Raw genomic sequence first — 21,557 nt, 5'->3', positions numbered from 1 at the left:
TTGACATTTCTGCCCACTAAAATGGCTAGTATCAAAATATAGACAATAATTAATGACAATGAGAATGTGGAGAAACTGGAATCCTCATGCATTACTTGTTGGAATATACAATGGTGCACCTGCTTTGGAAAACAGTTTGGCAGTTTCTTATAATGTTACAAAAATGTACCATACAATCTGAAAATTCTACTCCACATCACCTTTCTAAGACAAAAATATATATCCAGAAAAAAAGACTTGTATGCAGATGGTCATAGCAGCATTGCTTCTAATACCCCAAAACTGGACACAATCTAAATCCCTAGCAGGTCGATGAATGGTGAACAAAATGTGGTGGTACATCCATACAATGGGATATTATTCAGCAATAAAATAGACTAACACCATAAAGCACAGAATATTTCAACATGTATAAAAACATACTAAATGAAGGTAAAAAGACACAAAATACTAATATTTGTTATTATAAAATTCCCTTTATATGAAATGATTGAATGTGACAAAATTATGAGGACAACAAATCAGTAGTTTCTTGAAGCTTGGGTAGGTGGCGAATAGTGGCTGCTAAAGGAGGCAAGGAAACTTTTGAGTAATTGGAATATCCTAAAACCAGGTTGTGGTGATGCTGCACAACTCTATAAATTTACAGATTATCATTGCCTTAAACACTTGTAGGGGGTGAGTTTTATGGTATGTAAATTGTACCATAATAATGATTTTTAAAACCCACATACTTAGAGATAGCTTAAATAATATGTGTAATGAAGTTATTAAATACTGAAATTTTGAAATCTGAATTGGGAGCAATTCATAATGGAGAAAAATCTGCAGGCAAGTAAGGGGGATTTCACTCCTGTTTAGGAGTTCTATTTCTTCAGTCTTATGGGAAAATGACATAATACCTTTACTTAAGATATTTATAATACTATTAGTATCTGCAGTGTAACAAAATTAATGTTTGTGAACCTTGCCAAATTTAAAAATAAGCACGTTTAAGTAAGTCCGCCTAATTAAGGCATCCTGGGTAGGAAGCATTTCTAGATTTCTCAAGTGTGTTCCATGTATTAAAGTGTTAAAATTAGAGTATTTCCTTACAAATAAGCACTAATCATACTTTGTATAAATGTTTATGAATGGTGCAAGTTATTTAAATTTTAAAACTGCATATATTTAAGAAAAGTTAAATATATCAAGAAGAGATTGGCTTTGAAGCTGTCAATAACTAGTATCTGCTGAGAAGCTCAGTTATAAGGTTCATGTTATCAAAATGTATTATGTAGCAGTCATAATTTCCATTCATTCAACAAATAGTTATTGAGTGTCTGATGGGTACCAGGCACATTAGTAAGAAACAGATATATAAGAAAAATGTCAGGTAGTGATAAGTACTTTAAATTAGCTTAGAATTTAAATTAGACTGTGTGATAGTGACTGGGAGGATACATTGTCTGGTTGGGGAAGTCATCTCTAGAGCAGTAATATTTAAGCTGAGAACTGAATGAGAACATTCATCCAGCTATGGGAAAGTATCAAGAAAGGCATTGCAGAAAGACAGAGCAAAGCACCTAAGGCAGAAATAAGCTTAACATACTCAAGGAAGGCCAATGAGGCAGGACCAGATCACACAGTGCTTTGTAGAGAGTGTTCCCATTTTTGCAAAGTGAGGCAAGGCATTGTTGGTCTTATGCAGTGGTAAATTATGATCTAATTAATATTTTTAAATAATCATTCTAGCTGTTGTGTCGATAATTAAGGAGGGTCAAGAGTGAATAAAGAAAGTATTACAGTAGGGCAAGTGAGATATCATGATTGATTCCAGTTGCAAGAATCAGTGGTTATGGCAACAAATAGACAGATTCACAATATATACTTGAAGTAGTGCTACGAGATTTGCTGAGAGATTGAATGAATGGCTGTTGACATGAAAAGAAAGGAACAGAGATTTCTAGATTTTGGACTAGTGGAGTGGTAGGCTGCAGTGAGTGGAAAAACTAGGAATGGTATTCTGGCTATAGTTGAGATGCCTAGAAAACACCTCTGTGAAAATGTCAGATAGGCACTTGTATCTCTTGTTTTCTATCCTACTTTCTAGACATGTCTCAAGCCTGAAAATACATGTACAAGCCAATGCAGATAAGTGAATGTATGTCTTATCTCCTAGTTAGGATGTATGTGCATTTTCACTTCTTAAGAATGCCTCATAGTAATTGAAATAATATTAGGTACAAAGCAGATATATGCATACTTGCTTGTGGACAGATGCTAACAGGAGAGAGGAATGGCTTACTGTAAGTCTCAACCAGTGAATGTCTAAAAATGGACAATAAACACCTGTGTATTGAATGGTTCGGAGGCCAGTTTCAGTAATCTCTTGTCATTCTCAGAAGTATGTTCCTGAAGCTAAATTTTAGAAGATTATGAATCTTTGAGGAAAAGAGTAAAAGAAATGAAATTCACATCAAATGTACATTTTAAAATAAAATAAGTAAATGGTCTATAAAACATTTCCCTCCAAGGGGGAGGAAAAAAAACGCTGTACACTTATTAGCCTTAAAAACATGCTCATCCAAGTCTATAACTTGCCTTCTTTGAATATTCAGGAAACATTCCCTCTTCATTTTGTTTAACTGGTCAGATTTCCCACACATTTAATATTTTTGTGACTCATCAGTCTTTTGAAAACTTTTAAACTGGATTCTCCTGGCCTGAAATATAAATGCTCCAAGTTAAACACCTCTCTTCCCCTATTCTGTGGTCATGCCCCACATAATCAGAGGAAAGAACATTCCTTGCTCTTAGCTTCTTTTCACAGATATGAACCAGGAGGACCTTAACATTTTGTGGAATTAAAGATGTAGGCATGCAAATATCAACTGCCATTATCTCCAAATCAATAATTCTGTGTTTGTAAGACAAAAGAAGATAATATGTCTAAAGATCAAAATATCAAACCTCTGTTTCAGATAGCTGGCTTAATCCTACAGTGATAGACATGTCAGATATTATAATATTTAGCATATTTCCTCATGTGGAAAATGATAGGATTTCAGTTGTCATGCTTTAAGGGCATGAACAATAATCTCATTATCATCTTCCTAAATCAATCAGTACATTGTGGATATTAACTCTGGATGGCACCAGATGTAGTAATGAATATGAGGTGAGAGGAAAGTTTCATGACTCATCATTGAGCCTAAAAACAATGACACAAGCAAAAAATCAATTTCATCACTGGTGAATTTGTATGGCCAAATACATCACACATTACATATGCCTGGTCTTACACAGCTACAGTAAGAATCCTGTTGCACATTTATAAGACCTGATGTCTCTAAAACACACAAAATAAATGTGAGTAACTTGGAGGGAGTTTAAAAAAAAAAAAAGAGCCAATTCTGTTTCATGTCTGAAAATTATTTAATTAGATAATGTTGATTATAAGCAGATTCAGAATATAAGCAGAGTGTGATATTTTATAGACAAAACTGGAATATAAAACACATAAAATCCAACTTACCTATATTTGCCTTATTTACCTTTTCTTTGACCCAATTCATATTCAGTAATTGATATAAAACCCGTAGTATATTGATTTACGGGTAGGCAGTGGTAATGTGATTCTGGTTTATACTCTCAAAGCATAACAATTGAAAATCAGTCATTTCCTTGTCTCAAAATTCTCTTATATGTTTATCTGTGTGTGATTAAGTTGTTTACAACATAGATGTGATCACTTTTGTCCTGGAGTTCAATGGAGCAACTCATCTTAGAAATTAGTCAGTATAAACACACACACACACACACACACACACACACCCCTCAAAAGACACTAGTTGCACACTCAGATACAAAATTCAGCACTTAGTTATTCTTACCTCTGAATCAAACCCATTGTGTCACACGTATACCAACAAGGCAGACCTTCCTGCTATATAGTACTTAATAATTCTTACCTCATTTGGTCCTCACAATAGCTCTGCATGGAAAGTTCATTCTACGGAAAACAAACAGCATAACCTCAGGCTGATGCGGTCAACAATTTTGTTTGATAATAGAATGTGAAAAGAAACCAGAGGATTAGTGCATAAATTAATATGTGTTGAATGAAAGAATAAATTAATTAGTAGGTAATTTTTGAGTAATACAGAAAGTTTTCGAAGAAATGATGAGTTTGAATATTGCTCTCTTGGCTGGGTGCAGTGTCTCACACCTATAGTCCCAGTCCTTGAGAGGCTGAGGTAGGAGGATCGCTTGAGCCCAGAAGTTCAAGATCAGCCTGGGCAGCATAGCAAGACCCTGTCTCTAGAAAAAAAAATTAAGAAATTAGCCAAGCATGGTGGCAGGCACCTGTAGTCCCAGCTACTCAGGAGGCTGAAGGAGGAGGATTGCATGTGCCCAGGATTTTGAGGCTGCAGTGAGCTATGATCATGCCACTGCACTCAGCCTAGGCAACAGAGTGAGGCCCTGTATCAAAGAAAAGAAAAAAGAAGGAAAAAGAAAAAGGAAGGAAGGGAGGGAGGGAGGAAGAAAGAAAGAAAGAAAGAAAAGGAAAATAAACAAAATTTCTCTCTTCTAGTAATAATTCAGAATAATCTATTAAACACTCCTGGCTCCATTCTCAGCAAACAGAGAGAAGGCCTTTACTCGGCATGTGCAGTCGTTTTGCAGGACCTATATTAGAGGGAGCAAATCATTTACAATATCAATAATATTTGTACAAATTTTCTCAATAATACATTTGATCATTTACTTTGAACTATTTCAAAGTAATTTGATGAAGTATTGAACTTTAAATTTAAAATATAAACTTGAAATAATTAAAGATAGAGAGGGAATTCTTTAAAATAAAAATACTGGTCCTGCCCCAAGAATACTGGACTGACTTCTTGGTGTGTGATGCAGAAACCCAAAAAAATTAGATAAGAGAGTCCAGACACAAAAGAAGATGAAGGACCTTTTCCTTAGCCTCTCCAGGCTCTGTTTTATCTTTCCTGTATTATAGTTAGGATCCAGATTGCTTTAACATATATGTGTGAAATTAGAACACTGTATATATTGGATTTGATGGTATGAATTCAGTCATTGTTAAATGAGATCTTTATAGGATTCTTAATTACACATTCCTTCAGTTAGTGTTACAGGGAACTATCAGAAGAGAAAACATAATCAAATGACAATTGCTGTTAAGATTCAGGTATCCAGACTGGGAACACCAGAGAAGCAAAAATCTATATACAGGCCTTGTCCATTTTGTCTGTGACAAATAGTACTTTTAATATCAAGAAGAACGCTGAAGAAATAGAGCTACTTCTTTGCATCCTTGAAATACATTGGCATATCCAAAGAATAGGTAATTAATAATGCAAAGAAATTAATATATAAATGGTGCAATGAGTGATATAGAATGCAGCAGAAGTTGAGAAAAAGTATTCTCTTGTGGATTGGTGTGAATTCTTAATTATGATATATTTGTATAATTGGAGAGAAAAATGTATTCTTGACAGGGAATGAAAGGGAACTGTGTTTGTCACTGACTGATACTATTACAATATTTGTGTTTTCCTTCATGTATTCATTCATTGAATAAGTCATATGCCAGGCAAAGATCTTTATGTGGTAAATACTGGGTGTACAATGGTAACCAAAAGAAATATAGTCTCTGTCCTTTTTGCTGTGTCTCTGAAATCTGGTGAATGAGATCCAAATGATGATACCTATTGTACATGTATTTAGGCACTGAAGTAGATAATTATTTATGTTTTATTTTATATAATACTTATAAGAAATCTATGCTACATATACATAGATATATATTATATATAGTGTGTCTATATATAAATATAGGTGCATATATTGTATGTACATATCTACAATATTGTGTGTATATATGCTTGTGTGTATGTATGTGTATACATAAACCTATATAAACATACACACATATGTAAACATGTACATTAACATAAACATATAAACATGTACACACATATGCATTGTAAGCATGCATACATACACACACACACACACACACACATAATCTCCCTGTTTTCACATGAAAGCCAGTTACCTTTGTAGTAGTGGTCAAAACAGAAAGCAGGATTGCACTATGGTTACAAGGAAGGATCCTGTGGGCAAACTGAGCCAGAATTTTTATCTTTGTACTGCCATTTAGTAGCTGTGTGATCTTAATCAAAGCCTTTAATTTCTGACCCCATATTTACCCATCTGCTAACTGAAGAAAATAATAATACTTATCCAAGGTGCTATTGTGAGTTTAATTGTGGTGCTACATGTAGACATGTTTTGAACAGAGTTTAAAATATAATAAATAACCTAAGTCAATTCCAAAATGCTGTAATCATAAGGTAATTTGGGTAAAGCATAAAGAAATAAGTTACAAAAGGACAGAATATTAAGTTTGCTAAAATACACCAAACTTTTCCACCCTTAAAGGATATGGATTTTGAGTAGCTCTTTGCCTCTCCTGTCCCCTTAGAGTTTTTTTTTTTTTTTTTTTTTTTTTTGGCTGAAAGACCCTCCGAGGAGTGTCTGGAGAAGATGTGGAACCTCCGTACCCCTCCCTCATACCTTGCCCTATGCATCTTTTCTATTTGGCTCTTCCTGAGTTGTATCCTTTATCATAAACAGTTAAACTGAAGTCCAGTGGGACAGCGGAGCAAGCCCATGATCACAGGCAATATCCACCATTCATTCCCTGCCACCCCGTTCCCATTAAGCGTTCAAGATGCCCTTTGAGGACCCAATTCCCGTGAACACATTGTGTGAGAGTTCAGCAAGATTCAAGACAAGTACAAGTTTACAGGAGATGCAAGCTATCGATAGAGAAAAGAAATGTAAAGAACATTGTTGCAAAGCAGCCAGACCCCAGCAGTAGGGTTTCTACAACAGGCTGGTGCAATGAAAAAGGGGCTGTGCCAGATAAAAGGAAACGAGGGACAGAGCAACTGGATGCAGCATTCGGTCCTGGATTGAACCCAGGCTTGGATAAACTAGCTATAAAAATATTATGGAAATTGTACTATGAATATCAGATTACACTAAGGAATTATTTATTTTATTAACTGTGAAAATATTATTTTGGCTATATAGAAAAATGATTTTATATTTTAAAAGATATGAAGTTCTTACTAAAGTTGAAAAATTGTGGGTGAATGGATTCTGTTGCTGCAGAACAACCTAGAGCAACCTTAAATGCATATTGCTAAGTGAAAGAAGTCAATCTGAAAAGGCTACATATATATGATTTCAATTATATGACATATTGGAAAAGGCAAAACTATGGAGACAGAAAAAAAGATCAGTGGTTGCCAGGGGATGGGGGAGGTGAGGGTTAGAGGGATGAATACGTACAGCATAGTAGATTTTTAGGGCAGTGAAGCTATTCTGTATAAAACTCTAATGACGATACATCTCATTATACATTTGTCAAAAACCATAGAAAGGTACAGTGTAAAGAGTGAATCTTAATATAAACTATGAACTTTAATAATAACATATCAATATTGGTGCATTAAGTGTAACAGATGTACCATCTAATGCAAGATATTAATAATGGGGAAGGTGCTGAGTGTGGGGGTGGCGTGGGCATATGAAACTCTCTGTACTATCTGCCCAATTACTCTGTAAATCTAAAAGTGTACTAAAAAGCAAAGTCTATTAATTTTTTTTTTTCAGTTGGAGGCCAAAAGGGACGCTTACATCTGAGATTATCTGGATCAATAACAGGATCAAGTTGGGTCCTGTTATTGGATCAAGTCAGGTTTCCAAGATTCCAAATCCCCATCTAAGTAATAAAAGCCTTGTGAATTAGATCCAATGTTAATGCTCTGAGGCCTGCATAAGTATCTGAAAGACCAGAATGTTAAACTAAACCAAAAGTGACAGAGCATGTTGGAATGCATTCCAGAAGGATAAGTGAAAGTCTCCCTCCAATAGAAAGGCAGAAAGAAAAAAAACCTCTAAGTAAGAAAATCACAAGTCCTAGTGGTACAAGACAATCCCAGTTTATACTGCTACTCCTGGTATTTTCATTAATAGTTTCCCATTTAAAGTGTCACAGTTTGGATGGTAAATTATATCCTCATCTCTAAGCATCCTTCTAAAACTCTCATTCTAGAACTTTTACTGGTGTTTGTAATCTTTCTTCAGGTTGTCATAGTTGCAAATCATAAAATATGTGCCCTTTTAGTGAGAAGGCATAAATAAAACTACTTCTTTGGGCATTGCATTTGCGTCTGTAACCATGTTCCAGTAGATTCATCTTTTGTAGCTGAAGACCAGGCATTTTAGTTTTAGGTTCTTGGTCTTCATTAAAACAAAAAGCCAAAAAAATACTAGCATACAATTTATTTTCCTCGTCTTTCCACAAAACCGCAAACTTTGTGAGCTTTTACTTTTCCATATATACGGTAAAGGAATTAAAAATGAGTTTAATATTTTTAAAAGTTCCTTTTAACAAGTGCAAACCTTATTGCTTTGCTTCTCTTGCCCTCCCATAAATACGCACTGTGTTTACCATATATTAACTTCAACATTGGTAAAGTTGTTTTGTTTTTCCTATAGCGCTTAACTCTTACATAGTTTATTCACTCTTAATCAACTGAACTCTAACTTTTGTATCCCAGAATACATTGGCAACTCAGTCAAAATTGTTGACTCACTGATAACAGCCCAATTGTACTCTCTCACAAATTTGTGTTTTTATCAATTGTAGATTAACCATCACACCAACTACTGAATTGTGAATGCTTTAAGAGGCAGTCAGGGCTATTTGAGATGTTATTTTCATGTTAACAAATGTCTCTCATTGTGTGCGAATTGTTCTTTTTTGGAATGTGAATGTCTGCTTAGTTATTGAGTGACCACATAACCTTCATCTATCTTCAGGGTTCAGAAAAAAATTCCATGCGTTAATTTTCCCCTATAGACTTTTTCTCTCTAGGCGTTATGACTTCTTCTCCTCTGTGATCAAACTCTATGTGGTATTTTAGTAAATGATATGGTAAATCAAGTTTTCCCAGCTGTGTTGACTCTGTTGAAAAAGAAAGATTGCCTAAAATTAAGGATTTGAGTCATCTGACAGCTATTGTTTGGATGTTTAGTTTCCTTTTCTTGCCCCACTCTTATCATGAGAGGTGCTGAGCATGCATAGTGCTCCATGCAAACCCTTACACCACCACCTGTGTTACTGCAGCGTAATTGAAAATTGCTGTGGTAATTCATGCAGCACCAAAGCCTGATGGTGAGAAACCCTGTTAGTAGAAAAATCCTACTGCCTCTGAAGCACAGTGGCCAAGCTTCCTCAAACTGCAGCCACACTTCCTAACCAAAGAATGGACTGCATAGGATCCTAGTGTATAGAAGACTCCAGTTGTTACCTCAGTCTTTTGAGTCTTGTATTTATGCCCGTTGGGAAGCAGAGCCATCAACAGCAATATCTTTGAAGAGACAGAACAGTAATCACCATTCTTTGGCCCTACATGTTATACCTGGCTCACCCATTTTATCTCTAGTGTCGCATAAAAGGCAGACAGAGGTGCTGTGTCTCTGTATGGTTCTTATTATTATTGGTTGCAGTCATTATTGAGATCTGAGTCTAGTTGGAGCTCACTTTGTAAAGGACAGATACAAGGAAGGGGGCAGGGGCAGTCTCGCCTGCAGGGCACAGCCCTTTGACTAATCAGCCCAGGCCATCTTCAGTGAAGTTGTGTCATCAACAAAGTGCAACAGAGAAGCTCAGTCTCACAAATGCTCTTCTGAATAGTAGTCGAGTGGGTGGCCCATCACCTATGCTGCCTTTGAGAAAATACTTGGAGAATTGATGATTATATTCGGGCTGGCAAAATGTGGTTTGGATCTCAGTATAATATACCTTGAAAACGTTTTATTCTCTTCAGTCTGTCTTTAGCTGATCTTGGGTTAAGAAATTAATTAAAGAATGACCACAGAGTGACACTGAAAAATAGACTTTCAAGCTCCATAAAGTTCCTTCTTAATTGGAAGAAAAGGGGGAAATTCATATACTTAAAATTTATCAGAGAATGTATCATTTACGAGGATAAGTAATGTACTGAGAAGAAATATATGATTTACAAAATAAATGGCTCCTATACCATTTGGACTGATCAATGAGTGGCAATTAAAAACAACTTTGAAAATATTTAATAAGCAGAACTAGTTATCCATTTAGGCAACTTTTCTGAACTGAACTTTTGAAAAACAACATCTCTGGGGCTATTCATTTGTTGTTCTTTTTTTCCCAATCCTATTTGCTGTGGTCAGAACATAGACAGCTGAACTCAAAGCCAGATTTCTTAGTAGAATGACATTTTACAGCTATTTTACTTAGTGATCCTGTGCAGTTTCGTAGCAAAGCTGAAATAAGCCCTCTCCTTTTGGGGGAAACAAGATGGTATTCTGCTGAATGCTGGAATTTTATCACTTTGGGAAAAAAAAAAAAAAAGCTGCTTGAGAGACCTAAGAATATAAAAGCATTTGAGATCTCAGAAGGAGTTTAAATCAATGCACTGCCACAGTTACAGAGCAGATGAAAGAGCCTGCTGTCTCAATTGCCAGGAAACTACTTAGAAACTCTCACTTTGATTTCTTCACGTAGTCCGTTACATTACTGCTAAATGCAATATATAGGGACATCATGACTTTGATGTTGTACAGCTCCAACAAATGGAAACTAATATGATAGAACAACTAAGATTTGTGGTTATATGTGAATATACAAATATATCTCCATCTAGTTCCCTATTTACTATGTATCTCCAGGGGCTGTCTTTTAACCTATATTTTTATAAAATTATAATTTTGGTGTTTTATTCATGAGGCATGCCATGTTTATGTAGTACCAAAAGCTCATAGGGGGATATTGTTATTCTGAATTCTTACTTTATCTATATGTATTGTACACCAGTTTTTAAAGTACAATGTAGTTTCCTACATCTGTTTGTCAGTACTGGTCAGAACTCAATTCCGTGAGTAATTATTGATTCCGTGCCTTCAGAAAATCTGATGTTTTTAACCAGTGGGTGTGGACAGATAGAATTAGAAACTGCATTTCCGTCTGAAGACAGCACAGATTTAGTTTCCATTTAACATAGGAAATTTTAAGTGGGTCATCCAAATATTAAAACCTTAAATGTTAAAAAATCTGTGGATTTCTGTCATAATAATAAATATGAAATCACTTTGCTTCTTTTTATGAAAATTATAAATATATGCTTGTTTATATATGTAAGACTTTCACCTCATTTAAGACTTTGAAATTTATGGAAATAATAATACAAAGAAAAGTTAAGAAGCTCTGTGGAGGTCAGAAGTTCTGAGTCTTACGTTGGCCCTCCCAGTTATGAATCTTGATTTTGGGCGTTGCATTCAATGTTTGGTTTCAGTTTCCTCACTTACTAAACAATTGATAGCACCTTCTCTTTCTCTTAGAACTGATATATGGAATAAGTACGATGATATTAACAGGCAGTGTTGTAGCAGAAAGAGCTTCAAACCAGGCAGGTCTGCCAGTACTGCCTCCAACTAGCTGTGTACCATGGACAGATCATTTAGCCATTCTGGACTCCTAATCTCTGAAATGAGGAGGCTGGTCTGAAAAAAAAGGCTAAATTCCCTTTAATCTTGTTTGTCACCATGCTTTGAAAACTGTAAATTATTCTATAGATATTTCTTTTTGACAGCATGCTTTGAAAACTATAAAGTGCTATATAAAATATTGCAGATGTTTTGCATAGTTTAAACAAAATATGTTTAAACAAAATATGTGCTTATCAAAGTAGGTTAGTAAGAAGAGATAATATAACCTTCTTTTTCCTGAAGAAGCTTTAAGAATTGGATGAACAACCCTTCTTATTCAATGTTTCATATATGAACCACATTCATAGGAGGCTTCTTGAATGTCTTCCAGATACATACAACTCATTTATTAATGCAATTTATAATGTGATAACCATTTCAGAAGAATTTCCATTTTTGCTTAAATGTAGTAATTCTCCAATAGAACTTTTACTAATGAATTTACAGTAACTTTGAGACAACTTTAGACTTAAATTGTAAACGTATATTTTACTTTCATATAACCTGAAGGCACATATTTCTAAGTCCTGAATGTGTAGTTTGTCCACCTGTGTGATAAGAAGTAAAAGGGGATCATTATGGTCATGGGTTTATCTGAGTTGTGTTTAATAGATCAAGATCTCATTTTTAAGCTTTGTTATATTTTAAAATAGCATTTGAAAAATGTGCTGTTTGATTACACAAAAACATGTGCCAGTGTCAGGGTGTTCCTGCTTTTGTAGAACTCTTCTTTGCCAGATTATTTACCTGGGATAAATATTTTCAATCTAATTTAGATTTTATTTGATAGCTTTTTGGAAATTTCTTTTACTTTTCAGATGAAGTTAGCTTCTTTTTAACAGGCAAAACTTCCCATTTTGGCCTCTGCCAGGCACTTGAAATTCTAGACTACCTGAAATTCTACAATACCTATGAGGTTTAGTACCATTCTGTCTAAGCTGTGTAATTTCCACAGGACTTCCACCTTCATGATATAATTTAATCTTCACAACAATAAGATGTTATCATCCTCCTTTTTCAGATTTAAAGGAGGGAAAGGAAACTCAACAAGCTAAATGACTAGCCCTAGTTACACAGCTGCCAGATGACAGAGTTGGGTCTCAGACCTGAGTCTTCTGACAACAAAACCAAAGCTTTTTTTTTTTTGAGATCATTATTTAATGCAAAAAAAAAGTAGGTCCGTGGTCTTCCTCTGCAACATTTGACCAAAAACTTATTACATTTAAAAAATTATATCCTGCCTAATTCATGCCCTAATGATTTATTCATATTATGAAATTTAATTTTGGTGCCAATCTAGCTGAGTACAAGCTACTATTTTAAGCATTTAAGTATGTTGCCTTTTAGTTTCCTATGTGCTAAGTATTTAATCTCCATTTTTAAGTGAAAAAAAAATGCTCATGATTACGCAGCTAAGATGTAATTGGAACTCGATTCTGCTTCACTTCTGTGTGCATTCTCTCAGCCTCTTAACTTAATATGGCATAGAAACCACAAGATGTGACTTTAAGAAACAGGACTTCAAGTCCAAGCTCTTTCCATTTTTCAAGTAAGAATATTACTCCTTCTCCTGCCTAAGTCAGGTTTATTTTGAGTACTGAAAGAAATAATGTATGTAAAGAAGATTTGGAAGACGTAAATCTCCGTAAATAGGTAATTTACTGATAATCTAGCTAATCTCATTTTATGAGAAATAATGAGAAAAGAATAGCTCCCCACAACCCTCTGTCACCATCCAGGTATTTGTACAGTTGCTATGCACAGGCAGACCTCGATCAAATGCTCCTGCACCTAAAGTAAAAATTCAGGGCATTGTGTCAGACCCCTGGAGGAGACTATTAGGCGCTTTATGGCACACGTCAAATCACACTGCACAGGGGGCCACCACCTACTCAGCTCCTGCATAGGGCTGGTCCTGCTGAGAATCTAGGGGCCTCTCTTTAAAATAGCTCACTATAGGGATATTCACGCTTATAGAAATAATTAATGGTGGCAACGATCCTTATAATGGCACCTGATGCCCTGCTGTGAAGAAAGATAAACCAGCCTTCACCATAAAGAACTTACAAATTATACGAAGCAAACATGTTAACAGCTATTAAGAGTCCTAATCAGAGCTGTTAAACAAACAATTAAGAGATGTCATATAAAATACACCCATTTAGACATAGCAGCTACATGTGTGGAGTTTTAACAGGAACCGTTTACCTTTGAGATAGAGATAAGGCCCTCAATGGAGTATAAAGGTTAGGCAAGGACAAGGCATCTTTCTGAGTAATTCCATTTCCTGAGATCAAATCCATGGGCAAAGCTGTTCTCAATGGTGCACTTGCATCTTAAGATTTATTTTTAGTCTTATTACTATTTAATCAGCAAATTATCCTTGTTTCTTCAAACATGACTTCTTATTATAAGTAGTGCATTCTTTAAAAGGCTAGGAAAATGTTGATATAATCTAATAGTAAAAATTAAGAAGAAACCTATTTGTTTAGAAGAATTGTGTTTTTTTTGCAGTCAGCGTTTCAGTTGAGATGAGATTCACCCCTGCCAGTGCTTAAGACTTTACTGTTCTAAGTGTGGTCCAGCAGCAGCAGCAGCACCATCCCCTGAAAATTTGGCCAATGCAGGATCTCACTCCAGGATCCCACTCCAAAGCTACAGAACCACAATCTGCATTTTAAAAAGATCCCCACCTGATTTGTATATACAATAAAATTTTAAAAGAAAATACCAATGTGCAAAGTTCCTACTTTCAGAAATTCTATCAGGAAAATTAGTAGGTTTAATCTTACTGGAAGTAAAAATTAAACTACTCATTTCGGAAAGGTATGTAAATGGTGTGACATTTGCCATGTGATTAAGTATATCTGAAGTGGTCCCCTCCAGCATTTGTGTCTCATGGTGGATTCTAGGGCTTCCAGCATTGCACAATATCCCAGTCTTGCTCAGTAAGTATCTTGTAGTCTCTCCCCGCTTTTCAGGTTTTGCGTTCAGTTCACATTCTCAGTATAACTCCCAATTATGTGGAACACTAACACTGTATGATAAAGAGCCTACAAGTGGGTGGGAAAGAGGGAGTTTTCTTAGCCTTGGGTCCTCCCATGTTCTTCTACAGTTAAAAGACACCAAGTCTACATTTTGATCACTCCACTCCTTGGCTGAATCTACTGTATACAAATTGTGCCATGTTTGAGGAGTGAGAGAATTCATAGCTTTTGTATCTTCTTCCTGGAAACATCAGGGATGATTTAGATTATACTTTACTGTTCATCCCTTGCAGATTCTAGATTCCTTTTAGCAGCAGGATTTCACAATAATCATGAAAATCCCATAAAGTACATGACATTATGTGATTTTCAAAATCTGATTTCTTATGTTCACATGGTGAACTATTTTAAGACTATAGTAAAGTATCCCCATCAGCATATACTACAAAAAATAGGATCTCAGAGTGAGCAAAGAGGATTAAGTAAAGCATCAGTTGACTTTTATAGTCAAAAGAAAAAAAATACCCCTGTGGAGGAAATGATAATGATGTTCCTTATAATTGTTGTGAGAAAAAAACCTACCACCAACTCTAAGAAAGTTATAACCGGCCTAATTAATGTTCGAATTGTTCCTCCTGAGAAACAGACTTTTTTTCTAATGTAAATGGGCTTCCTAGAAAATGTTCTTGTTCATATTTAGTAGTTATTCTATACTCTTTTCTACATTGTACTAACATGCGGCACTTGAGAATAGAAAATGAAGGGGTTTTTGTTTCTGCATTTTGGTTTTGGCTTGCTGTTATTCTTACTCATACTGTACAAGTAAGAAGGTAAATTGAAAACACTGACAATTTTTTTCTAAAAGCGTGGATTTTTCAAAACCAGAGCTATATTTCAGTTGAAGATAACCTGATTAAATTTTTAAAAACATATGTGTTTGGTCCATGCAATAGGTGTAGAAAGGTATTTGTAGTTATATTAGAAGTTGTTCCTCTGTTATCTAGGTCATATTGTATTGTATGGTCAGGAATTCTGGTGCCACCACTTTCTAACCATGGGGCTTGGAGCAAGTCATTTAACTTTCCTAAGACTCAGTTTCCTCATCTGTAAAATGGGGCTGAAAATTAAACCTATCTTTTAGGGTTATCTTGAGGACTAAAGAAGATAATATATTTGAAAGTGCTAACAAAGTGCCTGGCCCATAAGAAGAGCCCACATCATGTTAGATATTGCATTGTTTCATTCTTATCACATAGTCATTCAGCCAATTTTGACAGAAATCTCATACACAGAAATCAGTCTGTCCTATTCTGAAATGTAAAATAACTGTATATCCTTAAAACATAATTATTTTCATTCTTTAAAAAAATAAAATGTGGGCCAAGCATGGAGGTTCACGCCTGTAATCCCAGCATTTGGGGGAGGCCAGGTGGGTGGATAGCTTGAGCTCAGGAGTTTGAGAACAGCCTGGGCCATATGGCAGAACCTCATCTCTATAAGAAAAAAACGTTAAATAAATAAGTAAATACCAAAAAATTACCCAAGCATGGTGGTGTGTGCCTGTAGTCCTAGCTACTCGAGAAGCTGAGGTGAGAGGATCGCTTGAGCTCAGGAGGTTGAGGCTACACTGAGCTATGATTGCATCACTGCACTCCAGCCAGGGTGACAGAGCAAGTCTCTGTCTCAGAAATAAAAATAAAAAGCAAAATGCAAAACCCTGTAACCTATACCCCGAGCTTGCCTCTTCCTCTTACAGGAGCCAAACATCTTATAAACATGACCTGGCTGCATATCTTTAGTTCATCATCCCTCATCCATTCCTCAGCCTACCAAAAAAACCAGCTTCTACTCCATTGCAGATCTCTCCTATAAAGGTAGACGTTATCTGGTATATTGCCGAGTGCTACATCCAGTCATCACTTTAAGCTCTGATATTCCTGTGCTTTCTGCATCTGCAGCACCTGACTTAACTCTCTTGGATCTCTTCTGCTTGGTGTCCCTCATGATCATCTTCCTTAACCTTCCTTTTAAGTGCTAGCATTCCCAGAATTTCATGCTTGGCCTTTTTTTTTAAGGTACATATCATGGAATCACTTACCACTCCTTGCTGAGAACTCCTAGGCGCATATATATATATATACCTCCTAGTATGCATACCTCCTAGTATGTTTTCAATAAAGTCACTCAACCAACCTAGCAACAATGAGGTATCAGGTAGCATGCTAGGCACAAGGCTTACAATAAAATGTATTTAATCAAAGACCCAAAAGGCTTTAAGAGTCTTTGAAACAGAATCTTATTATTCTGTTTTCATGCATTTCCTTCATTTTCATTCATGCATGACATGATTTTTCTTTGTTGGCTACCATTGCCAGACACCCTGGTATATACCAGATATTCAGTGCCTGGGAAAATAGGATAGAAATGAGTTTTTCTTTGCTCAGTGTTGTTTTAATGGTTGCTTCATTGGTTGAATTTGAAATATAAATTAGGAAGGATGTTGAATCCGTGTTGTAAATTTTGAATTTGATGTGATGTTGGGCCATGTTGATGAAGAGGTTCTACAGGAGAAGTTGTGAATGAATCTCTGGAGTCTACATGTGATATCATAATTGGAGGGATATCTTTGGAAATAATCAACCTACAAGCAGTTATCTAAATCCACCTTCTTCAAGCTTTAACTTAAATCCCAGCCACAATCACAGAATCCCCAGGGGTTTTCTAGTGGAAGAACTTTAATTTCTCTGATTCATACTTCCTTAACTCCAGAATTTTTTATTTTAGTTTTCTTTTCTTTTTAATCATTTGTAATAGTCCATTCTCATGCTGCTAATAAAGATGTACCTGAGGCCAGGCATAGTGGGTCACGCCTGTAATCCCAGCACTTTGGGAGGCTGAGGCAGGTGGATCACAGAGTCAAGAGATTGAGACCATCCTGGCCAGCATGGTGAAACCCCGTCTCTACTAAAAATACAAAAATTAGCTGGATGTGGTGGTGTGTGCCTGTCATCCCAGCTACTCGAGAGGCTGAGGCAGGAGAATCACTTGAACCCAGGAGGTGGAGGTTGCAGTGAGCCAAGATCATACCGCTGCATTCCAGAAAAAAAAAAAAAAAAATATATATATATATATATATATATATATATATATATATATATATGTACACCTGAGATTAGGTAATTTATAAAGGAAAGAGGTTTGGTTGACTCACAGTTCAACATTTCTGGTGATGCCTCAGGAAACTTAAAATCATAGCAGAAGGGGAAGCAGGCATATCCTTCATCACATGGTGGCAGGAAGGAGAAGTGCCAAGCAAAAGGGGAAAAGCCCCTTATAAAACCATCAGATTGTGTGAGAGCTCACTCACCATCACGAGAACAGCATGGAGATAACCACTCCCATGATTCAGTTACCCCCACCAGGTCCCTCCTACTGCACGTGGGGATTGTGGGAACTATACTTGAAGATGAGATTTGGGTGGGAACACAGCCAAACCATATCATCATTATTCTCTCATCATATATTTGTGGAGAGCAGACTAACTGACAAACACTGTCCTAGTCACTGGGGATAATATAGTGACCAAAATAAATTCAGTTCTTCCCTTCTGAAACTTTGGTCTAATTGGGAAGTGAGTTGTCAACTAAATAATCATGCAATAATTAGAAGTTAAAAAGGTCTGATTAAAAGAAGGCCATAGTCTATTCTGGACTCCTGGAGGCCTCCTTGAAGAAGGGACATTTACCATGGACCTGAGGAATGGTTGGTAGTTAGCCATGTGTGGAAAAGAAAGGCCTTCTAGCCAGTGAGAAGGCCTTGTGAAAAGATCCTAAGGCAAGGAAAGACTATGGCTTTTTTTTTTTTTTTCTTTTTTTTGGAAGAGAGGAAAGACTTGGGTGACTGGATCATAGTTGACAACAAGGAGAACAATAGCAGATGAGGAGGGAGACAGAGGCAGGGGTAAGTGATGGTCAAGTTAAATGAATGAACAGCAGTCCAGCCTCAGTCTGACCACCTTCAGACATGAGAACTGCCTGCAGGCAGCACATCCCAATGGAGGGACAATGAGAATTGAAATTGTCCTTTATTATGTTGTGCCAAATTTGACTCCTTGAGCCGGACATATAATAAACTGTACCTATTTAAAGTATACAACCTAATAAATTTTGGAACTTGTATATACCTGTGACACCATTACCATTGCAAGTTTATGAAAATGTTCATTGTCCCTGGATGTTTCCTTGTGTTCCTTTTCGGTCCATTCCTCCCCATCACCCCCACCTCCAGACAGCGACTGATCCATCATGCCTCAAACAGTGCCTGGGACATAAAATAAATATTTGTTGAATGAAATAAAAGTGAATTTGTTTGGAGAATTATCTCTTGGTTTGACACTTGGTTGACTGCTCCGTCTTTTCTAGGTATGCAGTGCCATTCAGAATCAGGATTTCACTGTGATCGAAGACTACTGCACTGGCCTCAAAGCCCTGCTTTATCTGAAAAGCATTGAAGAACTACAAGACTGGGATGGACAGAGTCCAGCTACTGTGAGTCACCAGAAAGGGAAACCAGTTCCACGTATAGCTGAACTCATGGACAAGGTATGTGCTTAAATCTCCTGTGTTATTCCTGAGAATTCAGCCTTGGTCAGTTTCTATTTCAGATCTTATTTACCATCTCACATTCTCACTAACAAAGGAAACACAGTGCCTGGTGGATGTGATTTCCTCAGTGTACTCTTTCTGAAGGAGACTTGATTACAGGCGTATGATGGGTCTGTGAGTTACCTTTTTATAAAACCAATACAACACAGAATTACATAAAAGGAAAAGACTGAAGTTTGCAGTGTAAAGTGCCTCCGAATTCTTGCTTACTGTGGTGATGACTGGCATTCTTTCCAGTGGGAGTCTGGAGATTTCTTTATGCTTTCTGGAAATTATAATATTACCTTTCTATTTTCAAGACAATCAAATCACTGTAGTCTTGAATAATGTAAGGAAGTTTTTAAAATTAAAATCTAATCAGTATCTTTTGTAACTCCTTCTGCTGTGTTGTTAAACCTGGGCTCAAAAGGTTATGTCCCAACTTTCTCACTAACTGCTATTTTCCAAGAAATATACACTACATTTACATTTTCTATAATACAGTGATTTTAGCAACTCTGCTAAAACAACATTCAGCATTTTGCCTTTGTATTTCCTTTGTATTATTCTAAATAGACAACCATTGTCAGAAGACATTTCTTGAGCCCTCAATGAAGGGAGGAAAAAATTATAATTCTTAGTCTTTTCAGCTTGTCACTACATCAATAATTAACTTTAAAAAAAGAGAGGCAGTATAAAAAGATTCTTTAAGGAAGCATTTAATAATTCAAATGAATCTTAACTTGAAGCAGGTCACATGAAAAAGAATGGAAAACAAAAGCCCTGGGTACTCTGCCTTGGATGACTGGGTTAGGGACTCAGAAAGAATAAGAGAAACATCATATAATTGACTTATATTTGGCTAGCTTTAGCAGAAAATATCACTTTCCCTCTCCCAACAGATAGCAAAAAAAAAAAAAAAAAACCTTCTTCAAGAGTAATGTGTATGATTGCAAGTCCAGTAATGGAAAAAAAAAAAAAAAAAAGGAGGAAAAAAATAAAATCTTACAATGTGGGTTCCAGGAAAATGTCATGATGAATGACTCCATGAGTGGCAATCAAACAGAAAGACTGTGACATTAATATTTATAATATTGTAATTAGCAAGATAGTGCCTAAGCAGCATTATTAGTGTAACTAATCATATTATCATAAACTGACTCTGCAGTATTTAGACAGTGAATGTTCTTGCCTTTATCAGTGACTATCAATATCCTAAGGTTGTTTATAACTAAAAAAATTCACAAATGGCTTTACATTCATTCAATGTAAATATCTCAAGGAAATTGTCTCTGACATGATAGTTTATGACCATCTATAAAATCATTGTCTCAAATTTGGGTGGTTGCCATGTGAGCTGAAATGTAAGTAGCTGCATTGCACTGTCATGTTTTGTCTTTAAAGGATTTTCACACTCATTTCAAAACTTACATACTCAAATAAAAGATGGGTAATGATGAAGGCACTTGTGTCAATGACATAAATGGAAATTGATTTGGTAATAGTTTGAATTGAGATTCAGACTTTATTTTGTCAAGCTCAGCTTTCATCAAAATTATAAGTGTAATTTTCAGCATTATCATTTGTTAAAAAAAAAAGCAAGATTTTTCTATGTGATTATATTAGTGATTCATTTCTCAACACTAACTTGAGGAATAAGCAGATGGTCTGGTAATAGATTTATGCTTCTGGATTCTCCAATGCAGGCTGACATGACTAAAACAATAGATGATTATTCCCTTTAGATTAATATCCCTAATAGTGAATCAAAGTACTCTGGATCTAGGATACAGGTGATTTCCTCATTGTTCTCTCTTAATGTTGCTGCTGCTTGTGTGTGTGTGTGTGTGTGTATGTATGTGCATGTGTGTGTGTGTGTGTGTGTGTGTCTTTGAAAATAACTCATATTGTCCTTTCATTAGCTAAAGAATAGTATGGTGGTCCTCACAGTGTCTGCATACTATAAGGAGATGAGAGAAAATGTAGACCCTTTGTGGAAAGACACTCTAGAAGTATCTGGCTTCTTTACACAGGAAAATTTTGTTTGGAAAGTACAGTTGCTACCCTGATATTCACTCATATGTCAGGCTACAATAAACCAGAATAGATATTTAGAAGAAACCCATTACAGTGCAGTGTTTGACAATGGAGAGAAAATGAGACTTGGGCTATGGAAACAAGGATTTGGCCAAGTATGTCATGTTATCTTTCAAGTAATTAACATATTAATATACTCTTCTTATGCTTACCTTACTTATTAACTGATCAAACTACCATAGCAGTGTTTCTTCAGGTGGCTGTTGAAGGGCAGGTA

At 35.9% G+C, this 21,557-nt stretch overlaps 1 protein-coding gene across 1 annotated transcript in view; it reads left to right on the top strand.

Annotated features, from left to right (window-relative positions):
• DPYD (dihydropyrimidine dehydrogenase) overlaps window positions 1-21,557 on the top strand; it is an 849,957-nt gene that overhangs the window by 709,886 nt on the left and 118,514 nt on the right. The window contains exon 20 of the mRNA XM_025405641.1: window positions 19,022-19,201. Within this exon, the coding sequence (XP_025261426.1) occupies window positions 19,022-19,201 (180 nt within the window). The remainder of the gene's footprint in view (window positions 1-19,021; window positions 19,202-21,557) is intronic.

The sequence above is a fragment of the Theropithecus gelada genome, chromosome 1, assembly GCF_003255815.1.
Source record: "Theropithecus gelada isolate Dixy chromosome 1, Tgel_1.0, whole genome shotgun sequence".
In the NCBI taxonomy this organism is placed as follows: Eukaryota; Metazoa; Chordata; class Mammalia; order Primates; family Cercopithecidae; genus Theropithecus; species Theropithecus gelada.
This window is presented reverse-complemented; position numbering and strand designations above follow the sequence as displayed.